Consider the following 13,116-nt stretch of genomic DNA (forward strand, 5'->3'; position numbering starts at 1 on the left):
ATTTTCAACTTATAACTCAATATTCCTAGCTAATGTATAAAAATCTGCAATCTTGTTTAAAGGGTTAGCTGCTAAGAAACTTTTATATTATGCTATATTTTTATCCCATTATTTTCCCAACTAACTGATGAAGTAGCACGAATGAAATACGATGATGACAGTTATTTTGCTTTAATCTAGAGTTCTCATTTTAGGGCCAAGACAACCTTTTAATAATAATAGAGAATCTCTTTCATCAGAGCCTATTAAACGTTGGTTAGAATAATTTACCTAAAGAAACGGCCTATTTCAAAACTAGAATTCTGGATTTCAAAAGTACATTGGATGAAAAAATATTGATCGAAGTTTATTCTATCGTTTTATAGATACTATCTCGGACTGACATGAAAAAATATCACATATTTGATCTTTTCATCCTTTTTTTGAGTGGTAGAGAAGGCTCTATTAAAAGTCTTAACTCCACTAATGTAGAGTATTCTCATTTCATTTATCATTATTGAATAATTAATGGTTTATAATTATGAAGCTATTAAGCTTGATTCTAGAGCTGAACCATTGCTGTTCCAAACCAACTATGAATAAATTAGAAACTTGATTACTTTTAGTTTGCCAAGTCTTCAGTTCGTCAAGTTTTCAGGTTGTTAGATTCTCATTTCGAAAAATATTCAGTTCGTCAAGTTTTCAGTCTGTCAAGTTTTGAATTTGTCAAGTCTTCAGTAAGTCAAGTTTTCAGGTTGTTGAGTTTTCAATATTTGTAAAATCCCCAGTTTGTTCTCATTTCAAGTTTTCTGTCTGTCAAGCTATCAGTCCGTAATTTTTTTAATTCGTCAAATTCTTCGGACCGGAAAAACACACATTTTCTGGCATAAATATTTTGCAGGATCTCATACTAGTATGAACCAATAGTATAATTGATTATAATTAATTGAAATTAATTTCCATTTCCGGAAAAAGGGCACATACCCAAAAATTGTGTTTAGAGTAAAATCAATTAAAATCCAGCTCTCTGATAATAAATTCGAATTTCGGAAGTTTATGAAAATATAAAGCTATAAGGTGTATTCACAATTTTGTTTTAGCCAGCTAAAGTGCTATTTGATAACTGATTGTGAACGCCCCATCTAAAACCATCTGCTATTAGCTAACTGCAGTAGCGATCCAAGCGGATAATTTGTGTAACTTGAAGTTAGTTTGAAACTTGGACCAGTTATAGAATAGACACGCTGGGAAGTCTAGCCTCTGAAGCCAACATATGCTGCTATATCGCCCTATCGTGACGTCATCACCGCATAGAAAACTTTTAGATTGTGTCTATTCCAGATGAAACTAAATTATTATTTATAAAAATGGTAAACTCCCGCTGCGCTCCCACTGAAATAGACACTATCTGCTATGGAAAACAATGTAAAAAAAAGTTTTCTATCCGATGCTGACGTCACGATGGAGCGATATGGCAGTAGATGTTGGCTTCATCGACTTTCAGTATGAATATACAATGGGGCATGTCTATTCTATAACTGGTCTAAGGTTTGAAAAAGTAAGATTATAAACATATGGCTGCCGTTTTAAAAGAGACTCAAACCTGCGTTATCTGCTATCTCGTCTGTTAATTTTTTTTCTAACGTACCACTATAGCATTGAGTTAACACAGACTTAGCAAATAGCTGGAAATAGCGAATAGCTCGACTTAGCCAGCTAACTCCAACATTGTGAATACCCCTATAATAGGAATATACATCTTCAAACAGCTGTGAATAGAGAGATACAAAAACACTCAAAGAGTACTCAGTTTTCGAGATACTGCGTTGAACTTTTTCTGAGACCACTATAAACAACATGGCGATTCGATTAAATCAATTATCTGTAAAAGAGCTCATAGGCCTGTGTGCCCCTTTAACATCAATGGCCTCAATTCTACTGTTAATTGGTTTACTTTTACAATTCTTTGAACGCGACTGACCTGATCTGGTCCTGCTTGAGGTTGACATTGGTGTCGGCGCTGAGGTGGTGCGTGGTGATGGGTGCCGCGCCCCCCTGCCTCACCACCAGCCTTGTGTTGTTGGTGACCTCGACGTAGGGCGGAGAGGCCCGCACCTCCAGTGCACCCTCACCATGGTGCACGCCGTCGCTCACCCACAGGCTCACGCGGCTCTCTACCACGTCGCCCTCGTGTCTGAACAGCACCTTGCCGTCGTCCAGGTCAGCCTTCAAACAAACAAGACAACAAATTACAACTCAAATTGAAAAATATAAAGGTTATGACTTGGAAGAAGAAGAAAAAGGTAAACAGATAGAGTAAGAAGAAGAGGAAGAGGAGGAAGAAGAAGAGGAAGAAGAAGAAGAAGAAGAAGAAGAAGAAGAAGAAGAAGAAGAAGAAGAAGAAGAAGATTTTTGAGTTTTTCATTCATGTACTTACAATACACTATTTCCTAACTCCCTACTAATATTTTATAGGGTATTGTTCCTGGGTAAGCAACAAATCTAAATATAATTTTCAGAATGTCCGCAAGTCCTTGGTTATTCACACAGCCGACATTTTGTTTGTTCACTCACTATTTTTTCTTCTAAATAATAACTGAAAATAAGGAAGTGAAACTTTATACAGAAATCTATGACAAGAAAATTACGACAATTTTTCAAATTTGAAAAAGTAAGTTTGAGTTATTTTTCAGTTATCAGTGATGATTTAGTGAAGTATTCTTATTTAATTTGGTTTTTAACTTTTCTAAATTCTAAATTTCTAGTTTATATAATATATTTTGGACTCGAAATTGGACAAAAATCATGAAGTATAAACATAACCTATTTTTGGACAATTTCTATCTAAATTTGGGAAAGGAACAGTTTTGGGCTTTAAGCCTGTTGTTCCTTTCCCAATCATTCTGTGAATGAAATTGTATCAATGTGTAAATAAATAAATTAATAGAACAAAATGGCGGAAGTTTAAAATGTTAATTCTTCAAGAAACCGTTGATTTTACACTAATAAATTTGTTTAGTAAATTAATTATAAATCGATTAACATGCAAAGCAGATGAAGATTGTTGCATTATTGATGCAGACAAGCAGCATGCTTTGGGGTGCAATGAAACAAACTCCCAGTGGTCACTTATCATTAAAGCTGCCATATTTTACTAATGTTTGATGAATTTGGAAAATAATTCGTAGTTTTTTTTTGTAGCTCTGTCTAGTTGTAATAAATGATTGTGCAAAATTTCACTCCCGTATGTTCAGCTATTATATGTAGAAAAAAATGTAGTTAGTGAAAAACAAAATGGCGGCTGTGTGAGTGACTGAGGACTTTCGATTTAGAATGTTTCGCACCCACAGACAATACCATAAAATATTGACAGGGAGTTCGGAAAAATCCTGTATAATTGTTTCCAATAATGCAATTTAATTAATTTTATAATCGGCTGAATAAAATAGTGAAATGAATAAGAGAAACGGAAGGGAATCATTATATTCTTTATAAACTATTTCTTCGATGATAAAGACATAAATTTGTCCTGAAGGATCTACAGGTTAGATACTATCCAAAAATGATTGATTACCTGAGTGAACTGGAAGATGGGCGTGGCCGGATTGTGCGCACTGAATATGCCTCCGTTGGGGATGCCGCGGCGGGTGTAGACAATATCCTGCGGCGTGCAGTCGATGTCGGCATCAATGTACCTCAAGTGGCGGCCGGTCAACAGGCGCTCGCCGTTCTGCACCACGCGGAACACCGACTCTACCACTCGCACCGGCGCGTTGTCGTTCGTCAAGTTTATCGTTATCTTCAAGTCGCCGACAAACTGCAAAGTCATCGATAAACAGTTTATAACAACAATATTTTGATTTTTTGAATGTAAGTATTAAACTTACAATGAAAATTAGATTGCTTGAGGAAGTATTCAGTAATAATCACTGATTTTGAAAAAAGATATTCAATATTTTGATCTGTGTGTAAGTGTAACCGCCAGAAGGGGAGAGATTTTTAAATACTAAAGAAGTTATGGAACTATGCAGGCCCACTGCAAATAGATATGTCACATATCACACCAATATTGAATGTTTAAGGAAACAGTTGATCTATAAGCACTAAAATAATAAACCTTATTCCGGACCACTTCCTCATAGACTCTAAGATTAGTAGAAATACTAAACTAGAAATAAAAATCTGGACCTACAGTAACTTTTTATTCCATATCGATGTATGAATCCCGGGATTTCTGCTCTAACTACTTTTTGCAAGGCCATTTCTTTTAGATACATTTGTTGAAAGTGGACTCGCTTACAATTTTTGCTAATTTTTTCTCTTTTTTCCTACCTTCTTTTCCAATACTTCCCTTTCCTTCTACTCTTCACCCTTCATTCCTTACTTTTATACCCTCTACCTGCCTATTACAAGGGAATCCATAGTCGGCTAGGTATTTTTCCTCCTTTCTTACTTTCCAGCACACCTTACCATGAAGCCGGTTTTTGTATTTTATAAGAGATTTATTTTTGATTGTGATTTTTTTGTATTTTGATTTCTTCTATGTATATTGTGTAGAATTAAATAAAATTATTGATTGATTGATTGACTTGATGAACAACTAACTTTTGCTTTCTATTCAACTTTTTAATTTGATTGAGTGAATTATTAATCTACTAGAAATTTCAACAACAAATAAACGGTGATATTATTATTGCACATTCTGTAACTGGTAAACTATTTTTGGTAAACTGATATGGAATTCTAGCTGTTTACGAAGGTAGCTTGGACTTACTCATTCTGCTATTACTAATCAGGAGGTTTCAACATGAGCTAGAAAATATACTGGCAATCACCATCGTTGAGATTATTAATAATTATTTTAGGTTAGAATTTTCACTACACTATACTGATATCATCAACAATTGTCACAAGTACATTTCAAATTAATCCATGAACTCTTGATAAAATCATGCAAACAATCTTCAAGTTCTGTACAATGGTTTTCACTAAATTCAACAGGTTAAAATTGGGTCTAAACTAAACTCAACTTTGTGACTTACCAACGCGATATTTAAAGTACACTTGCCTAGTACATATTCTATAGCTTAGACGCTAAACAACAAAGCCGTTCTATATTCTGCTGTTCAAAATTTATAAAATTGTTTAACATTCATAAATACGGTCTTAAAACATAGTTGAGGCAATATTAATTATTGTCCATGTACCATAAAACATCACTGTCTGCCCATGAATAGTCACATTAATGTACTCGTAAGTCATAACGCATTATTGCCTATTGGTCAATGGGGTTAGCCTATTGGCATCGAGCATTAGACATTCCATCGCGAAGGGAATTATCAATCTACATCCTGGGCCCTGTTGCATGAGAAGATACAAGCTGAAAATGTTTAAAGGCCGATTTGCACGATGCCAGTGGCTAGCATGCCAGTTTTGATATTGACTGGAAAGTCACTGGCAAGCGGCGACTGGCATGTCAGCTTGAATGCGGTACCTTGTTTACACGTTGCCAGCTACTGGAACAAGTCGGATGTGTTGGTGTAGTTCCACAGCGAGCATGTTTATGTAAAAGTAGTGCAGATCTTGGTTTTTTAAACAAATGAGACTTATTAAACTTAATAGGCACTTATTAACCAATTTGAAAGCAATACTACTAAACACGTGGTTAATGTTCCGGCCGGTGACTGGGACTGGCAGGCGACTGCTGCCGTTTACACAGTGCCTGTAGGCTGGCGTCACTGTGGTTACGCGGTAGAGGGGGAAGCAGGCGCGCCAGTAAAACAAAAATATTTGTTCTGCTGGAACTGCCAGCTGCTGGCACGTCCTTGACTTGCTGGCTTCTCCAGTTACTGGCTACCTTAACTGGCAAGCAGACTGGCACCGTGTAAATTAGCCTTTAGTAATTTCATATTCTAATAACCAGCTGACTACTTCATCGCGGAAGGAAATTTACCAATTTACAGAATGATTATCTATAAAATAGAAAATATACGATTGGAGATCAGTTTCATAGGATCAAAAATTGCCATTTTACTCACAAGAAAGTCCTCGTTCTGGGTCGACAAGGCGACAAACTCGAACGCATCCGAGGTGGTTTCGGAGTCGTCGTGCGTGTAGCGCAGTCGTTTGTCGGACAACTCGTTTGGCGAGAAGTAGGACACGTTTGAACGGAGTGTGGCGGTGCGGTCGGTGTTTAGCACATCCAACCACCCATGCGTCGGCCGTCGGCTGATTTCGTACCTCAGGCCGGTCACCATCGGAGCAGTCAGCCATAGGATCTCTTTCGTCAGGAACTGGTGACCACCTTCCATTACCTAGTTCAAGGAGAACGTTATTTCATATAAATATTGTCTTTTCATCATACTGAAAGTACTTTCTATCATTGTAATCATACAGGATATATTCAAACACATAATTGTCTTTCTATCCTACGGAAAGTACTTACTATCATTGAAATCATAGAGAATGATTCATCATTGAATGATACTTTTATTGAAATCGAACGTAATGATTTCATTGAGTAATTAATTCTTCGAGAAAATTTATTCATGTCATTCAATGGTCATGAATATGGAGTAAAAAGGTAGTAATTTACTGTAAAAAAATTATAGCTTAAATGTAACATCTGCTAAATGTCTTCCATTGGAATCTATATAATTTATTTATGTATTCATGGAGACAACAGGTAGAACCCCATTTTGCCTCCTTCACACAATAGGAAACATTATTTCAGGTAGTGTCTTTATACCATACGGAAATTACTTTCCATCATTGAAATCAAGCGTAATGATTTCATTGAGAAATTAATGCTTCGAGAAAATTTATTCATGTCATTCGATGGTCATGCATATGGAGTGAAAAGGTAGTAATTTACTGAACTAATATTACATTAAGTAATTTTACATAGTGGCAAAATCATAGAGGTATCTTAATCATATTTTTATATAAATCTTATCAAGCAAAATGATATTAACTTGAACCATAATATTGGCATTAATTAAGCTTACTTAAAATCTTGAATGTAATTTAGTTTGGATGATTGATTTCAGGTATATTAAAAATATGTTGACCGATGTTACAAGAGATGCTGTAGAATCGTTACATGATGAAATAAGAAATCAACTTACTGATAATGATGATGATCGAAAACTATCAAAGTACAAACGAAATAAACAGTACATGTTGTCTATTATGTTTATTATTGTCCTTTATATATTTTTTCTATGACATCATAATATTATGATGATGATTGATGATTTGATGTGTTGATGTGTCGAGGACTTGATGACTTGTGTCTTCATTTAATTACAACAATATTTATCCTACACTTCACTAATTAATTAATTTATTGGAGTGATCAGTGGTTTAGTGGATAGAGTGCTTGCGTAGGAGCATACAGATCCCGGTTTCAAACCCTCACAACCAAAAGATTTTTAACCAGATCACTCCCGTGTTATCGGATGGGGCACGTTAAACTGTCGGTCCCGGCTGAAGTATTACAGTCGTAAGGCCCATTGACTGCTTAAATTATATATTCAGGCGGTGGGACCTTCCCGCAAAGGACTCCTCACCAACAAAAGCCATACGAATTTACTTTTTTTTAATTAATTAATTTATTGTAAATACTACAATAATAATATAATTAATACATTGAAGGAAAAACTAGGCTGAGCCTGTACTTTTTCTCTCAAAGAATTTTGATAAAAAGTTTATGTTGTCCAAAGGTTGTAATACTAATTGATGAGTTGAAGAGTTGATGACTTGTGTTTTTATTTGATTACAACAATATCCATCCAAGACTATCAGACTGACCTTGAGTGTGTTGAGTACGATGTTGACACTGCTGACGAGGTGGGCGGCAGGCGTGTGGCGGAAGAGTATGGTGGTGGGGGGCAGCGCCTGGCAGTGGGGCGCCGACACGCGGAAGGCGAGGCCATCCTGGATGGGCGAGTAGGCCGTGTGGTGCAGGCGGTAGGCGACCAGGCGGCTGTCAACCTCCGCCTGCGTGAACTGCTGGCCCACGCGTAGTGCACGCGACTCCACCGATAGCTCGCCGTAGCGCGGCAGGCCCACCACCTAAAAGTTAGGCAAGCATTAGTCACATCACTGTAGAGAACTTGACGAACTGATAACTTGACTAACTAAGAACTTGTAGAACTGAAAACTAGACAAAATGATAACTTTACGAACTAAAAACTTGATAGAGGATACATGAAGACCTGGAAAATTTTGGACGATTTGGAAAGTTGACGGAATGAGAACTTGACGTTATAAAAACTAGACGAATTAAACATTTGTTAAACAGAAAACTTGACAAAATTAGAACGTTACTAACTGAAAAGTTGACGAATTATAATCTGAGAAATTGAAACTTGACGTACTGAAAACTTGATAAAATGAGAACTTGAAAAACTGAAAACTGGACGTGATGATGACTAACGAAATGTGAACTTAACAAACTGAAAACTTGAGGTACTGAAAATTGAGGTATTTCATTGAATTTTAGCTTTAATAATCTAGTAATAGTTCAGTCAATATAGAATTGAAAAGGCAGTGTGCTTGCAATTTAGATTTGTTGTGTGCTTGCAATTCAAATTTTTTTGTATGATGACTGGATTTGGCGTAAATAATTGAGAACTGGAAAATGAGCCGAAAATACGAGGTTTTTGGGCCAGTGTGTATTTAGTAATATTATATTTCGCACCTAGGGTCGAAAATTAGACTTTTCCGGCTCGAAATCGGTTTTCAAGTCCGAGGCCGTAGGCCGAGGACTAGAAAAGATTGAGAGCCGGAAAAACATTTTTGCCCGTGGTGCGAACGCTATTTTTCGCCACACAGAAAAATAAACAATATATATATATATATATATATATATATATCATCTTTTAGGTTATTTAGACAAATCAGAATAAAAAATAAAAATACTTGGATAATTTCCTGATATTCAGATTACCTCAGATTTACTAGAGCTATGACCTTCCACTTCTGCTTTCGGAAGTGCTTAGTAAACAATTATTATATATTATATATATATATATATAATATATATATATATATATTATATAATATATATATATATATATATATATAATATATATATATATATATATATATATATATATATATATAATAATTGTTTACTAAGCACTTCCGAAAGCAGAAGTGGAAGGTCATAGCTCTAGTAAATCTGAGGTAATCTGAATATCAGGAAATTATCCAAGTATTTTTATTTTTTATTCTGATTTGTCTAAATAACCTAAAAGATGATGTTCAATTATGTGGGAGGTTGAGTTTATACTTTTTTATTCTTTCAAATGACAATAAGATGATATTATTATAAATTAATGTTTTAATTATTGAATAATGAACATAAATAATTAAAAGTTTTTTGATCACCTTTCTTAGTTCCATGTTAGCGGCTGGAAAGAAACCTGTTCTTACGTCAGACGAGAGTCGTCTGCAAACAATGTCTTTCAGATCTACGTGGGGATTGGAAAACAGCTGCTTTCTGTGCAGTGTGGCGAAAAAGAACATTTTGAATGAAGAAGATGGTTCTGGACTTCTCTTATGTATCCAAACAGTATATTGAAAGAAAAGAACTGCAATATAAATTGCAAGATCCAATGTATACAGCGACTGGACTGTACGCCTGAATATGCTACTATAGATTACACTTAGGAAGTATAACGAGTTGATGGGAAAAGCATGAAATAGATAATTCTATTCTTTTCATTCAACTTTTTTTCAAGTGAAGAGAACTATTCAATGATGTTTGTATATTGAGATTTGAATAAGATTAAATATGTAAGAATTAGAATTCAGTTGTTGCTCGAATATGAGTGAGGGATTTAAAATTATTGTCTATATAGCAATCAGCTCCAAAATAATATGAGTCATGAGTAGATTACTAGATCTTGATAATAATCAGATTACTAGATCTTGATTATAATATTTACCTCATATGTGATGCTTTTATGGTCGACAGACAAGGGTGTTGTCGAATACAAGAGATGTTCAGGCGTGAGTGTTGCTTCCAGGGTTTTGTCCAATACAACCAACGTATTATGCACCTTCTCCAAATGAAGATCAGTGAAAGTCAAACGGAAATCATAGAGCGTTGTCGGCTGAACATCCAACACCGATACACGAAACTGCAAACAGTGAAACACAACATAGAATAAATTCAAAATTTACACTTTTAAAGCTCAGAAAAACAAGCAGATTCTCAATTAAATTTATATTGGCATAAATACTACACCTTTATCAATTGTATTTTCGAAAAATATACATTCAATTTAAGAAGATATCAGTTGTATTTGAGAATAGTAATTTGTAATTGAGAAAACATTAAATGAAAATTAGAGCAGAAAATTTTATTTGAGAAGTAATCACATGCAATTGAGAATAGTCATTAGTATTTGAGAAAATTAATTGTAAATGAGAACTTATCAATTGAAAATGAGAAAACTATCCACTTGTGTTTTATATTATGTTCTACCTTTACATCACAACTACTGTACTGCTCATAATCTTAGCGGAAAGCGATCCTGTATTCCAATTTGTGATATTGTGAAGCATCCAATGTTTGGCCATACCCCTGCAATTCACCGTTTGAAGTCCCGTCGCAGCTTTCTAACAGAGACACAGGAGCTGGGCTCCTCAGCACCACAAGAAAGAATTCGACTCTGGCATGAGGGTGCAGATGCCACTGACTCAGTGCTGAGAGAGCAACTGCCAGCAGGAGCAGAGCTACCGTACAGTAAATGGAAAACTCTGAACCGCCTTAGAGCAGAGTGTGCTTGCACTAAAGAAAACCGCACTACTTGGAGGCAGATTGATGATCCTTATTGTGACTGTGGAGACATCCAGTCAGATGACCACCTCCTAAAGTGCCGTCTTGCACCAGCATGCAATCGACAAGACCTCTTTAATTTTAATGACGAAGCTGCTATAACAGTGGATTACTATTCTAATTTAGGCATATAATACAAGTATAATCACCTGACACGAACGAACGAACGATATTGTGAACAAGAGCAACAGGGATATTAATTGAATTTCTGAACTACAACTGACATCATCTCAATTACAAATCACATTATCCCGAATTGAAATGATACTTTCTCAAATACAATTAATTATTGACGTTCTCATTTACATTTGACATTTTCTCAAATACTAATGATTATTCTGAATTACAATTGATACCTTCTCAAATTCTATCGGAAAAGGTGTAGAAAAATGCTGTTAAATCAACTTGAAACACAATGATCATGTTAGAAAAATGTTCTGTTGAAATAAAATTGAGATACAATAACTATCATGTTGAAAGGCACAATAATTGAGTTGGTGGAATGTGGAATGCTACCTTGAAGGTGTCCTGCGACGGAGTGCCCTGACTGTGCTTGTATCGCACTTGGCCCATGGCCAGATGCTGGGAGCTGAACTGCACCACATTCTGCCACGTTGTCTCCTCCTCATCCTCCTCCTCCAGCGAGTGCTGCCGTTGCAGCCAACCAAATTCCGGCAATTGCTCCACCTACAATTACACAATACATCAATCAATTCAGTAATGTATTAAGGCAATTGCTCCATCTTTTTAACCACAACGCATCAAATGTATTCAGTCATGTATTGAGGTAATTGCTCCATCTTTTTAACCACAACGCATCAAATGTATTCAGTAATTTATTAAGGCGATTGCTCCATATTTTTAACCACAACGCATCAAATGTATTCAGTCATGTATTAAGGCAATTGCTCCATCTTTTTAACCACAACGCATCAAATGTATTCAGTGATGTATTAAGGCAATTGCTCCATCTTTTTAACCACAACGCATCAAATGTATTCAGTAATGTATTAAGGCGATTGCTCCATCTTTTTAACCACAACGCATCAAATGTATTCAGTAATGTATTAAGGCAATTGCTCCATCTATTAAACCACAACGTACCAATGTATTCAGTAATTTATTCCAGCAATTGCTCCACCTATAAAGCTACAACGCATCAATGTATTCCAGCCATGTATTAAGGCAATTGAGCTGCCTAAACACATAAACTAAACGAGAAATTCAATGAATGATAACATTTATTTTGATGATACAAATTTATATTTTTGTTAAGGTGATATTGTGATGGTTAGTTGAATTAAACGGATTTTAGATATTAATACCTCAAATTCATTAAAATAACGAGATTCCAGTTTCAACACAATTGTCAAGATTGGGTTTACTGGTTAGATTGATCAACTGGTTGAGTTTTTTTAATGTTAAATCTGCTACTCCAAAAACTTGTCAAATTTTATAATCGAGGGAAATTTATTCACATGCTCAATCTCTACAGCTGAACTTACAAAAATAATTTTCAATAGAAAGATCATGCAGCCAACTAATTTCCGACAATTGCTCCACCTTCAAACACAATTTGAATAGAGGTATCAGTATTTTGTAATCCCATAGGGTGTTCGCATAGTGAGGAGGTGGGATTTAGAAGTCGAGGTCGAGGTAGAGGTACCTCAATGTAAAACAAATACAGTCGAACCTCTGTATAACGAAGTCGATTATCCTGAGAAAAAATTCGCTGCTGAAAGGTATTCGTTATTGAGAGGTTGTTCTGTCAAGAAACCTGCCACGATCTTATGGATCTTGTAATATGGTATCACTGCGGTAAATAAATGAATATGGTACATAAAACATACATAAACAAACATATGGAACCTACGTTCGCGATGATATGTTTTATTTATTTATGAATAAATTATAATTATAAATAAATGATTTACGTATTTATTAATAAATAAATAAATAAAACATATCATCGCGAACATAGGTAGGGTACCTGTTAGGCCAATATTAATATGGAAATTCGAAAATTCATGCTGTTTAAAATAAAAAAAAACTTAATATTTATAGAATGTAATAGGTAAGTAAACTCACCAATTTATTTCTAGAAAGCTTGATTTGTACTATTAGTAGAGTTTAATCAAAGTACATACTCAGTAACAATATTTTTCAACTTCCTTCACCAAAGATATTTTTTAAGACTATAAATACTATAATAACTCAACTTCCCTATTTTTTAATGTTTTATTTGAAAAAGTGAGTAATTTTCGGTTGAATTTTGCATTTGAATA

At 35.1% G+C, this 13,116-nt stretch overlaps 1 protein-coding gene across 1 annotated transcript in view; it reads right to left on the reverse strand.

Annotated features, from left to right (window-relative positions):
* LOC111046937 (chondroitin sulfate proteoglycan 4-like) overlaps nt 1-13,116 on the reverse strand; it is a 79,438-nt gene that overhangs the window by 33,928 nt on the left and 32,394 nt on the right. Inside the window, exons 11-16 of the mRNA XM_039421939.1 lie at nt 11,348-11,518; nt 9,936-10,130; nt 7,792-8,055; nt 6,018-6,293; nt 3,554-3,796; nt 1,961-2,205 (exon numbers count right to left, since the gene is read on the reverse strand). Coding sequence (XP_039277873.1) covers nt 1,961-2,205; nt 3,554-3,796; nt 6,018-6,293; nt 7,792-8,055; nt 9,936-10,130; nt 11,348-11,518 — 1,394 coding nt within the window. The remainder of the gene's footprint in view (nt 1-1,960; nt 2,206-3,553; nt 3,797-6,017; nt 6,294-7,791; nt 8,056-9,935; nt 10,131-11,347; nt 11,519-13,116) is intronic.

The sequence above is a fragment of the Nilaparvata lugens genome, chromosome 2 (genome assembly GCF_014356525.2).
Source record: "Nilaparvata lugens isolate BPH chromosome 2, ASM1435652v1, whole genome shotgun sequence".
Classification (NCBI taxonomy): Eukaryota; Metazoa; Arthropoda; class Insecta; order Hemiptera; family Delphacidae; genus Nilaparvata; species Nilaparvata lugens.